The sequence below is a fragment of the Marmota flaviventris genome, chromosome 18, assembly GCF_047511675.1.
Source record: "Marmota flaviventris isolate mMarFla1 chromosome 18, mMarFla1.hap1, whole genome shotgun sequence".
NCBI lineage: Eukaryota > Metazoa > Chordata > Mammalia > Rodentia > Sciuridae > Marmota > Marmota flaviventris.
The window spans coordinates 10,590,693-10,603,179 of record NC_092515.1 but is presented as its reverse complement, the minus strand read 5'-3'; the positions used below and the strand labels follow the sequence as shown (position 1 = coordinate 10,603,179).

General features: G+C 63.4%; 1 protein-coding gene across 1 annotated transcript; it reads right to left on the bottom strand.

The window, feature by feature from the left end:
* Positions 1-3,323: 3,323 nt before the first annotated feature.
* Positions 3,324-10,169, bottom strand: Nkpd1 (NTPase KAP family P-loop domain containing 1). The gene is made up of 4 exons (XM_027945756.3): positions 10,079-10,169; positions 8,702-9,139; positions 6,518-6,649; positions 3,324-5,388 (listed from the first exon to the last, which is right to left on the bottom strand). Exons 1-4 carry the CDS (start codon positions 10,167-10,169, stop codon positions 3,605-3,607), a joined length of 2,445 nt encoding a protein of 814 aa, XP_027801557.1. The 3' UTR covers positions 3,324-3,604.
* Between the last annotated feature and the right edge of the window lie 2,318 nt (positions 10,170-12,487).

Genomic DNA, 12,487 nt, shown 5'->3' with positions numbered 1-12,487 from the left:
AGCAGCTGCCGGGTCAGGTGCCAGGGGTCCCCACCGAGGAAAACCAGGGGGCTGACAGGCCACAGCATGCCTTCCCACTCCACCCACCCCTTCCTGTGTGTTCCACGGGGGGCGCAGCGCAGCCCGCCCTGTCCAGCTAGGTGGTGTGCACCTTTCCTTTGGGGGAACAAGCCCCGAGTAGCCACCAGCTCTAGATCTAGTCAGGGTGCTGCCTAAGGGGCTTGAGTGCAGAAGCCTCTGCCTGGTCACCTGTGGCTCAGAGAGCCTGCTCCTGTCTCCTGCAGTGGGAAGGGCCTTGGCCACCCACCCTGTCCCCTCCCCTGCAGAGTGTGGGGTCCCGCTCCTGCATAGCCTGGGAGTCCTCTGCACTCTGGCTCCTGGGTGTCTGAGAACAGCATTTTTCTCCTTTAAACCACTGTGGGTTTGTGCTTGTTGCTTGAGTGTCCTCCCTGCTCCCTAGGACAATTGCGGGGCTCCCATTTGGGCTCAGGGAAACCATACACAACAGCTGCCACCAGTTTGTGTCTCTCATCTGTGCCTCAACAGCTGGGGGACACTGGCACAGCCAGCCTGTCTCCACTCCTGAGTTTTGGACCTTGTCATCCTTTCTGCTGTGGCCGTTTGGCGGGTGGGGAGAGAAAGAGGGGCCCCTCCAGGACGCCCTGGCTTCAGCACCTTCTGGGTGAGCCCAGAGATTGAGGGGTTTGTCCCCAGGTGCTGAGAAGCAGGTCTTGCCTGGCTGGTCCAGTGTCCCCCAGTTCACCTAGTGCCCGAGAATCCCCACCTCTCAGGGACATGGCCCTCCCCTTAGGCCTCTGCCTCCATCTCTAGGCCAGACGGGTGCAGCTCATCTGCCCCTGTGCCACCTGTGAGGGGCTAGGATCCTCTTCCTAGCCTTGTCCCTGCCCTTCCTTGCAATAACTTTGCTTGAGGTGAGGAGGATGTGACCTTATCTGGAAATAAACCTTACCCTTGTGATCATGTTTCAGATTAGCTCACTAGGGCAGCCCTAAACCAGTGTGACTGCCATCCTTTTAAAGGGGGAATCGGGGCTGGATGTGGCTCAGTAGTAGAGCACCTGTCCGTGTGTTATGTGAGTGCTGCTCCAAGCCCTGGGCTCCACCCCCAAGGCTGCTTAAAAACAAAAGCCTGGAGGTGCTGGCCTGTGATCCTGGGGAGGGGGAGGCCAAGCCAGGAGGGTTGCAGATTTGAGGCCAGGCTGGGCGATTTAGCAAGACCCTCCCTCAAAAAACAAGAATGGCTGGGAATGTAGTCACAGGTAGAGTGACCTGGGTTCAATCCTCTGAGCCAGAAAAGTAATAAAAGAATTTGGACACAAACACAGCCAACAGGGAGGACAGCATGTGGACAGGTTCCTACGAGCCATGGAGGAGGCGCGGGAGGATTCCTTCTTGATCTTAGCCTCTGTACCTGTGAGACGATAATGTCCATGGGACTTTGTTATAGCAGCCCCAGGAAGTGAATGTCCCCAACTTTATAGGGCTCTTGGATTTTCAGGAATCCCGAATCGTGGACTGGAGGCAGAGGGGATTCCCTTGGCCAAGTGCTTTCTCCCCCTTGCCCTCAGCCACCTACAGGATGCCCCACTGGGCCTGTCGAGGGAGTCTTCAGCACCTTCTGGGTGAGCCCAGAGATTTCTAACCCTACACCAAAGTTTTGTTTTTTAGTAGTCAATGGACCTTTATTTTATTTATTTGTATGCGGTGCTGAGAGTCGAACTTGGTGCCTCACACATGCCAGGCAGGGACTCCACCACTGAGCCACAACCCCAGCCCTATCTTTAAGACCACATCTTAGGACAGGCCACTGTTCACCAAGTGACTCGTGGATGTGGCCCTCCCATGCACTTGTGAGCTCTGTTGTCCCCTGGGGCTTCAGGCATCCCTGCCTTGGGGCAGATGGCTTACCCACTTCACTCTGCTGCGGCAGGACAGGCACTTGCGTCGCTTGTGCACCCTTACTGTGGTGACAGCCCCTTGGCCTTGCCTGGTGCCAGTGCCCACGAAAGTTCCACACACTAGAGGGCAGTGTGAATCTTGGTGGCAGAGCCATCACCACCACACGCCACTCTGACATCCTGTTGTGGCACTCCTGGCCAAGGTCTTAAGATAAATGAACAGTCTGGCAACTGCTGGGTGCCCATGATCCTGACTACAGCTTCTGACGGGCTGGGTCCTGGTTCTCACAGCCCCCCAGCCTGGGACCCACCTCCTACAGCCTCATGCTCAGCCGTGGGAAACGAGATGGGAAGGACAACCGGAGGGGGTCATGAGGTCCTGTCTTCCCAGGTGATTTTGTCCTTCGACAGGCTCTCCCCTACTGTCCTCACTCCAGTTTAGCCACACCTGGGCTGAGACCACGTCTCTGGGGGTCATGGGGCTCTGACCCGCGCCCACCCCTGGGGCAGTGGCTGTGGTTAGGAGAGGGAGCCAAGGCGTGTGAGGCCAGCACCCTCCCCGCAACCCAGGCCTGGTGGCCAGAGGATAGGCACCTTCACCGAGCCCTTCCTGGGGAACTATCCTCAGCCCTCAGGCAGGGTTTTGGCATAAAGCCACGCCCTCAGCCTCAGATCCCTAGCTTATTCAGTGCCAGTCCCCTTTGCCCCTCTCCCTAACTGGGCCAGGCCCCCCACTGGCCTTCGTGTGTGGCTGAATATTTGATGCATGAGGAACTGGGAACTGCCCAGAGAAGGACACCACTGTCTAGGTCTCTGTCCCACTGCTGGAAGGGGCGGTTGGTGGCAATGGCAGTCTAGCTCACACTCCAGATACACCAAATGTCACTGATCCTGGTTTCCTTGTTCTCATCCAAGGGGCTGACAAGATGGCTTCTGTGTCAATGACCAGCTGGTGGTGGTCCTGGAGTGACCCATACAACAGGCACCTCCTGGACAGATACTCAGCTGGGGCAGTTCTGTAGCCCACTCAGCTGCCTGAGTCCAATTAGCCCATTATGCTGGGGGTGGAGCAGCCTGCTGAGGTCATTAGGGGCACCACCCTCGGAAATGCCAGCTCCTGCCCTGCCCACAGAGGGCAGGCTAGGGCATGGGGACAGGGACCTGGGATCCCCCGAGGCCTGGGTGCCCTGCATTGCTTGAGTCAACCGGCATGTCTGTCCTTCATTTCCCCCACCTCTGCCGCCTCACCCACCGCCCCCGCAAGCCCTCCTGCCACTTGGGATGCCACCTTCTGTTGCCAGGATAGCTCAGAGGAGGAAATGGGCTGGGCAGGGCAGGGCAGGGCAGGCCTGGCCCCCAGTGCTTGCTGAGCAAAGAAGTCCAGGATGTGAAGCTCAACCCAGGCTCTCTATATCTTCATTTATTGCACTTGAACCCTGCGTTTTTCACTGGTCCTCTGTGCGCCCTCAGACGCACACTGGCATACCGCCCCTCCTGGAGGCTACTGCCCACTACCCACTCTGGCTCCCAGAGACTCTTGGGGGATGTGGCCACTGAGGCCTCTTGGGCCCCGACCTTCCCCACAGGCCCTCATCAGGGCTGAGGGAGGAGCTGCTGCCTTCTGCGGCCCCTGGAGTGAATCATTCATGGTCCACGGGGACTAGATCCCCCTGGAGTGGAGGGCAGTCAGGCCACCGGCCTTGGCTTGCCCCCGTGGGCTCTTTCCCGGGGTTGGTGAGCTTCACTGGCGTTCCCTGAATTCCGGCCTGCTGGAGACGACCCCGAGGCGCTGATGGCGTGGGGGGCATCCCCAGCAGGGGACTTGGGCGGGGTGGGTGGCTTGAGTGCGCTGACGGCCCGGATGAGGCCCATGCGGCGGCGGATGGAGTGGTCCAGGTTGACGGTGCAGCGCAGCAGGCACTGCGCCTCGGCCACCGTGAAGGGGAAGTCGGCGCCCAGGAAGCGCTGAAAGAGCTCGGGGTCGCCGTCCAGGTCGAGCACGTTCTGCAACGCCTTGGTCATGGTGTGCAGCTCACGGCTGTTGTCGCAAAACACGTCCCAGAGGCGCGCGCGACCCTCGGGCGCTCCCCCGACCTGCTGCCGGTCCTCCAGGCACTGCAGCACCCAGCTGAGGCGGCAGGGCCACTGGTTGGCGAGCACCACCCACGCCACGGCCTGGCGCGGCGTGGGGCCCCCGCACTCCGCCTGCTGCTGCTGCTGCTGCAGCAGCCGCACGGTGATGGGCACAGTGTTGACGATGCGCCGCATGGACACCACGTTGTCGGGCACGTATTCGTACAGGCAGTCGCGCTCGTCGTGCAGGCAGAAGAGCGCCTCCTGGATGCGGCGCGCCGCCTCGGCGTCGATGCGGCCCTGCTCGCGCTCGGCGCCCACCTGCGTCTCCACGGCCAGAAGCTGCACGCCCTCGCTGCCCTCGCCGGCGGGCGGCCGCAGCTTGCGCGTGATCTCGCGGTAGAGCAGGTCGTCGCGGCTCTGCACCGCATCGTGCAGGAACTGCAGCTTGGTGCGGCGGCCCATGATGGGCACCGAGAAGGGCAGCGTGACTGTGCGGTTGAGGAAGAGGTAGCCGTTGTCGGCCGTGCCCTTCATGTTGCCCGCGCTCTCGAGGCACGCGGCCAGGATGCTGGGGTCCACGACCAGGATAAAGATGAAGGGCGCGTGGCTGTCAGACAGCAGCGTGTTGATGGCGTTGAGCACGCCCACCACGCGCTCTGGGTAGCACGTGTCCAGCCCGGTGACCTCGAGCACGACGCGCAGCCGGCGCCGCTGGTAGATCTCCAGGAAGCACAGGAAGTCGGTGAGCAGCTCCACCTCCTTCTTCACCTCGCACATGAAGCCCAGCTGGCTGCCGAACTTCTCCCGCGACACCAGCCGCTCGATCTTCTTGCGTTGGCTCACGAACATGTGCTTGCCCACCGAGTACACGGCCATGAGCAGCCCCGAGCCCGACAGCGTGGTGGCCGCGCCGCCGAACACTTTGAGCACGCTGCCGCTCGCGCTGCCGTGGCCCAGCGCGTGGCCGCCCAGGGACAGGTAGAGCAGGCCCACGCCCAGGCAGAGCGCCGCCAGCAGCGCCAGCAGCGCCAGGAACACGCGGCGCCGGCAGTGCCACTCGCGGTGGCAGCAGCCCGACGTCGTGGCCGGCTTGTTGCCCAGCACCGAGTACACGCTGAAGGGCAGCGCGCCATAGTGGTGGCGGATGCCCTCGCACAGCGTGGTCACCAGGCCGGCCCACAGCTTGTCCGTGCCGGCGTACTGCCAGGCGCTGAAGCGGATGAAGAGGAACTGCACGTTCTTGCGCCGCAGGTGCAGCTCGGTGATGATGGGCTGCAGGAACACCAGGTACCACAGCAGCCGCGGGAAGCCCCAGCCGCGCACCGGCCGCGGCCGCCACTGCACGCGCTGCAGCTCCTCGGCCTCGCGCTGCGCCGCCTCCTGCTGCATCAGCACTGCGGAGCGGGACGCCAGTAAGTGGCAGAGCGGCGACGGGGGCGGGGCAGGCTGGGGAGGGGGCTGCACCGGGGACCCGGGGACCCGGGGGCCGGACTTGGACTGAAGAACTGAGAGTCATGGAGAGGCCTGGACCGGGCTTGCACTAAAGGCGGCCAAGGGCAGAAGCAAAGCCTTCAGGAGAGTGGATGGGAGGAAGTGAGGAGGGCCAGGACCCGGCAAGAGGTGGGTGGCCATTCTGGGGGTCCTGAAAAGGCTCTAAAAGGGCTGTCCAGGGACGGAAGGAACGACTGACTGACGCCCTGGGGAAGAGAATGGGAAGCAGTAGGGACGGTGTGTGTCTCCTTTCACTGTCCTGTTCCTCCTCCAAGGGGCCTCAGCCCTGGCTCCCCCAGGGAGCTCCTGACCCCAGGCTGGGTCAGGGTCATCTCTGTCCCCTGCTGGACTGTGAGGGCAAGGCCCTGGTTATCTTGGTCACCACTGTGTCCCCTGGGCACAAGATGGTGCTGGGAAACCTGAAGAGCAGATGAGTCCAGGGCAGGTTCTGTCCCAGGCAGGGAGCGAGCACCTCCCACCTCACCTGGCCCAGGGTGGGAACTCCAGGCCCCTGCTGTGCTCCTGTGACCGCGCAGGGGCAGGGCTGGATAATCAGCACTAGAACTGCCACTGGGCACACGGTGGAGCTGCCCGAGGCCTCTGGCCACACCGACTGGGGTCAGCTCCAGCAGGCTCTAGCAGCTGGCCAGCTTTCCACTGTGCCTCAATGCTGGGTGCCTGGGAGTGAGCACCAGGGCACAGGGACCAGCAGAGCTGGCGGGAAGCTGCCACTTCAGTGAGGAGCCAGGTTTTCTCTCTAGGGTGCTGGGGAGCAAGGGAGGCTCCAGGGCAGGGGGGACCAGTTTGTATTTTAGGAGTGGATTTGTTGGGCAGGAGGGGAAGCCAGGAAGGACAGTAGGCAGGGACCAGGGCAGAGGCTGTGGGCATGGGAACGATCACTGCTGAGTTATGGGTGGCCACCCGGGGCAGGCTGATCTCACAGGTGACTGGACATTGGGGCAGCCTCGAACTAGGCAGAGGCCAGAGGCTCTGCTTCTTAACTCCCGCCCCACCCCCGGCCCAGGTCCTTACTGGTGATCTTGTCCAGCATCATGTGCAGCCGGCAGCCAAAGGGGGCGTAGAAACCCACAGTCACGGGGACGGGCACGTGGCAGAGAGTCTTGGCCAGGCAGCTGCAGTAGACGTCATCCTCTGTCAGGATGTCTGGGGGGTCAGGTGGGGAAACTGAGTCAATGAGGCTGACCTGGCACCACCCTCCCACCTCCCACCTGTCCTTTGAAGCCTCACCCTTGGCCCCTCCCTGCATGAGCAGCCCCTCCCTGATCCCCAGGTGATCCAAGTCAGCTGCTACAATGGAGGTCTCTGGGGTCACTGGCAGCCTCCACCTCCAGTGACAGATGTGCTGTTTGGAGGATCTGACCCTGGACCCATCAGGCTGAGGCTGAGAAGCTGGACTCTCTCAGCCCCAGACCAGAGGCTTGTGGGAGTCTGGCTGTCCTAAGCTTCTGTTATCAGGCTTGCTGGACCCAGCTCATGGCTGCCTTTGGAGGATTCCATGGATCTTTCACAGGACATGAGGTCCTTGGAGGCTAAGACAAGGCTTTCCAGCCTCCAAAGTCCCTGATGCAGGTTGGCTTCTGCCCACTGTTAGCCTGGCACCAGGGTGGGTGGGTCCAGGGGACTACAGGTTCCTCTCCGCTTCCTGCCTGCCCTTTACCCTGATCTCTCCTCTCTCCAGGACCCTATGCCCACAAGTCCAAGTCACCTAATCCCGCCTGATCAGGCTTGGGAAAGAGGTGCCCGAGCAGGGTTCTGGTCCTGGCTCCTCGTTCTCAGCAGGACCGTGGAAGTGGGGCCCCTGAGAGGCTTAGCCCCCGCTCCTCAGAGAATTGCCAGGGAGTGTGGAAGCCAAAGGGTCTGGCCAGGTCCTTGGTCCCTGCCAGGTTTTAGGCCAATGCCACTGTCTGGAATGGTCATTTAGGACACAGAATCCTGGCCACCAAGCACCACAACAACCCTGCCCAACCCCTCAAGCCTTACTTCTTGGACCTGGAATTGGAGCACCAACATGGGGCTCGGGTGGGCAGTGTCCCACCCACTTCCTGAGCCACCTGGTGGGCTGCAGGAGATGGGCCTTGCCTAGTGGCAGAGCCAGGAGGGCAGGAGGAAGCCTCAGAACAAGGTTGGCTGAGGTGGCGGTGGCCAGGGCACACCTGGTCCAGTTCTCCCTAATCAATGGGTGACCTCACCTCACTCAGCCTCTATTTTCCTGTGTGTGAAATGGGCATCCTGGCCCCAAGGCTCCAGTGACAAGGTTGGGCCCAAACTAGACTTGAGTTCTTGTTCATCTTCTATTGAACCAGAGTGACTGTGTCCCCACCTCTGCTGCCAGGCCACCAGCACCTCCTGCCCACTCTTGCAGCCCCGAGGCACCTGCCACCCTCCCATGCAGCCCATTGTCCTGATGGGTCCTGAGTCAGCTCCTGTCCCTCCAAAGCTGCCTGTGGCTCCTGCCTCACTGGGGAAAGCAGAGTGAAGCACTGGTCTCCTTCTGTCCCTGGAACAGGTACCCCAGGGCCTTGGCCTTGGTCGACCCTGCTGCACCAGTTCTGCTCAGATGCCTCCTTAATGAGGCCCAGCCTCGGTGGCCTGTGTCCTCTGCAGACCCATTGCCCCTCCTCTCCCTGCTTTGTTTCTCTTTCATGTGGTGTCACCAGTGACAGGCTTTTGGGCTTTCTCGTTTGTTTCCTGTGCCTCCCTCCTCCCCCAGTAGAACGGGCTCCATGAAGACACCTCTCGCCCGCTCCCTGCGCTGCCTGCAGCCGCTCCATACCTGGCGGGGACCAGCTGGGTCCCGCCCACCTCTCCCTGCTCGCTCCGCCCCCTCACTCCCTACCTCTTGCTGCAGCTCCACACGACCCCCTCCAGAGCTGGCCAACAAGCTGCCCATGTCACTGTTACCCCCTGCCCCATGTCCCCCGTGGCCTCCTGGGCCAGCAGAGAGGGCGCCAGGCAGAGAAAGCAGAGCCAGGGGTCAGCAGAGAGAGAGGGAGAGAGGCCTTGCTGCCCACCAGGACCGACACCGCGCACCGGACAGGCCAGGCAGAGGCAGCCACCTGCGGCCGGGGGCAGAGATGACGCCCCTTCTGCCAGGGCCAGAGTGCGGGAGGAGGACAGCCAGAGCTAGCCAGGGAGCAGGAGGCCCAGGCAAGAAGGGAGGCAGGGACGGGAGGGGCCGGAGGCCTGGCTGAGCACCGGAGCCGTAGGTGAAGGAGCCACAGGCGGCGGGCGCCGGCAGGGGCCGGGTCTCGGTGGGCTCGCTGGGCTCCAGGAGGGCGCGGGCTGCGGAGGGCAGGGCTGGGCCGCTGCTGGCCGAGGCGCGGGCTGTGGCGGGTGCTGCGGAGGGCGCAGGGGGCGGCTGCGGGGCGCCGGCTGGTCTCAAGCGGGCAGCGGCGGTTGGAGGCAGCCCCTTCTGCGCCCCGTGAACGGGGCAAAGGCGCTGGCGCAGGGGGCCGGGAGGCGGGGGCTGGGGCTGCCGCTGCTGCAGGAGGCGGGGCTGGGGGCCCTGGCGCCGGCCACTGCCACCCCCTCGGTGGATGTGGTAGGCCTGCTGCCAGTGTGACTGGGGGCACGGCCAACCGGGCCCATGGGCTCGAGGGGCCGCTGGGTCCTGGCACCACTGCTGACAGCATCCTAGAAGGAAGGAAGTGGGGTGGTGCGCCCGACTCCCTGACCCGGGGTGACTCCCTGACCCAGGTGCCAGCTCGGATGGGGTCGGTCTTGAGGGGAAGCCCTGGGGGGAGCGCCAGGGGCCCCAGACCAGAGACCTCGAGGAGGGGGTGTGGGGGGACAGCTAGGAGGCTGGGGCATGGGGGTCAGGGCTGGCGGGGTGACGACAGGATGCTTGTGCATCCTGGCACCCGGATTCCTGCTGCCATAAATCCTGGGCCTTAAGGAGTCCTCCAGGCAGGGCTCACTGGGAGTGCTGGGGGGACCCCATTGGGGGTGGCCTGGCAGGTCCAGGAGAGGCCAGAGTGCCTGGTGGTGGCCACTGAGAGGGGCTAGACTAGGGCCAGGAAGGGGGGCTGGGCCGTGTTCCAGGCTCCGGCAGTGCTGGCCAGGGAGGCTGAAGCAGCTCTGATGGGAGGTAACAGTCCCCTCCCACCCTGGCAGGAGCACCTGCAGTCACCACTGGATGCTGAGTCCCCACCATGCAGAACAATAGATTGGGGTTCCCCCTCCCGACTTCTCCCCACAGCTAGCCCCCAGATTGGCTCTGTCCCTTGGAGCCTGGAGATATAAGGAGGGTCTCCCCTGCTCCTAGCGTAGGTTCCCACCCTTGGCCCCCTCACCCCTGCCTTACCCCCCAGGCCCCACGAAACTGAAGCCTCTACAGACCCAGGCTCAAGGTCAAGCCTGTAGTCCCAGCTCCTGGGGAGGCTGAGGCAGGAGGATCGCTTGAGCCCAGGAGCGGGAGAGCAGCCTGGGCCCCACAGCGCACCCCGTCGTCTCCAACACACAGCAAAGAGCCTCTCCGGGGTGCCAGCGGCGCTCCCCCTGGGGCCTGAGTTCTCCTTCCGCTTGACCTTCCACTCAGGGCCAGTCCCCCCACACCCCCAACTGAATCCTTACCTTTTTGGTGACCCACCTCTGGATCCAAGAAGTAGCGCTCAGTGGGGCTCTGGCCACTCTTGGTGGAGTGGACCTTGTAGTGTTTGCTCATGGCAGGCCGTGACATCGGGGGCCTGCTCCTGGGCAGAAGGGACACCACAGGCTCAGTGCCCAGCACCCTGGGACCTGAGTGGCAGAGAGCTGAGGTTGCCATCCCAGCCCTGCCCCGGGACGGCTGCGTGTGATGGCCAGGTGAGAGGCTGGTCCTGTTCCTGGTCCCTGGGCCGCGGGCAGGGGCAGCACTCCTCGGGGCATGAGGGATGGGCACGGCCACCAGGCAGGATGAAGGCCGCCTGGGTTGACGGGGGTGCCGAGCAGAGGCGGGCTGGGGCAGCAGGGTTGCCCACAAAGGGAACAAAGCCTGGGGCTGGGGAGGCTGATGCGGCTTGAGTTGGGGGGCGGCCAAGGCTCTAAGGGCAGCAGATTCCACAGCTGGGTACAGTTGGGGGTTGAATGAGGGGATGGGAAATATGGGGGGCTAAATTGCGCTGATCCAGTTTGGGGAGACTGGGCAGAGCTGTCCAGGAGGGATGTGTGGCTTTAAGGCGTGAAGCGCCCGGGCAGAGCAGGAAGGATGCCGCATGGGGGGCCGTGGCAGGGGAGGCCAGGGACCCAGGGAGCGGGGGTGGTGAGGGTCGGCAGCCAGGTGTGTGGCCCTGCCCACCACCTCCTTTGGTCTGGGGTCCCCAAACATACCTGGAGGTGGCCTTGTGGCCCCAGCTCCCAGCCCGTGGCCTGAGCTGCCAGGCCAGCCCCACGACTGTTGCGCAGGCCCAACTGGAGCCCTGAGCTGCCCGCCTGCCAGACCGGTTTGCCTGCCTGTCCCCGCCCCTCCTGGCAGCCACCCATCCTGGTACTCTCTAGGACTGGGAGCCCCATCACTCCCACACTGTCCCCCAGGAGGATGGAGATGGACACCACAGCCCTCACACGGACAAGCCACAGGGTCTCCCCAGCCCCGGGGCGCGCCTGCTGGGGCAGAAGCTGGGACCGGGTTGTCCTGGGAGAAGGCACAACCCAATTCAGTTGCCAACTCCTCCTTGGCCCAGCTGTGTGACCTTGGGCAAGTGACTTCACTCCTCTGAGCCTTGTCTTCCTCATTACTGAGTGGGCCCAGCTGGTGCCTGTCTCGAGAAGAATCAGGTAGGAGTCCACCTAGTTCAGGGCTGGGCCCTTAGCAAAGGCCCTAGCGCCACGTGTGGGGCACTGGCTGACCCAGTTCCCAGGTGCTGCTCCGTACACACCTGCCTTGACAGCCCCACATGCAGGGCATCCTGGGGCTGGTCACACTCCGCTTGTTTCTCCTCACCAGCACCCGGGGCCTGCTGTGATGCCCACTTCACAGATGAGAAAACTGAGGCCCAAGATGGGCAGCCCCTTGCCCCAGGCCATACAGCAGAATGGCAGGTGGCCTGTGCACCCAGGCTCCCAAGGCTTTGCTGGGCAAGAGTGACATGAGACTGTGGGGCCCTAGGTCCTCCAGGGACATCTCCCTGAGGTGGCTGGTGCCCAGGGTGATCAGTCACTTCCCTCAGAAGTGGCTGGGGTGGTCTGGTGGGAGGGAGCCCACCGGGCCCTGCAGGGCGCTCCCTCTGGGGCTCTGACTGGGTGACCAGGGGTAGGCCTCCCTCCTGCCGCCTGCTGTTCTCTCCTCTGGCCCTTCGGCCCATTTGGGGAAGGCTTCCTGCCCTGTCCTCCAACTTCCCAGGGCTCTGCCCTCCCCTGAAGCCCCTGGATGGCATGTGATGGGCATCTTTACAGGTTAACCTCAGGCCTCGGCAAGGGCAGGGTGGCAGGGCTGGGGGTGAGCCAGGCAGGGCGGGGCCAAAGGGGCCTCTGACCACTCTAGAGATGGAGGCGAGTTTTTAGCAAAGGACTCTTCCCGGTCACAGTGCCGTCCAGCCCCAGCCTGCATCCCTGAGGCCCAGGTGCTCACAGGAGGCGGCTGGTGGTGGAGCCCAGGTCCAGGTGTATGACACCCCAGATGTGACAAGTGCAAATGGGCACACTCCCTCGACAGTGCAGAGCAGCTGGGCTACCATCTCGGGGAGGATCCACGTCAGCCAGGCCAGTAAAGTGCACCCAGGCACTGGGTAGGGACCGGTGAGTGCCCAGCTTCCCCTCGCTGGTGCTCTGGACGCCCCTAGCCCTGTTCCCGGAGAGACGGTGTAGTGTGCCCCTTTGGGCAGAGGACAGCCCGCATTGCTAGGGAGGCAGCAGGCCCGGGGGCGTGCAGGGAGGGCAGCAAGTCCAGGGGCTCAGCCCTCAGCACAGGCCGATGGGGGCACAGGGGACGGTCCCAGAGGTGGAGGAGCCGTCTGTGGCCCAGTGGGACCTGTGACACTGCAGCCCCCACAACTTCCACTGAAC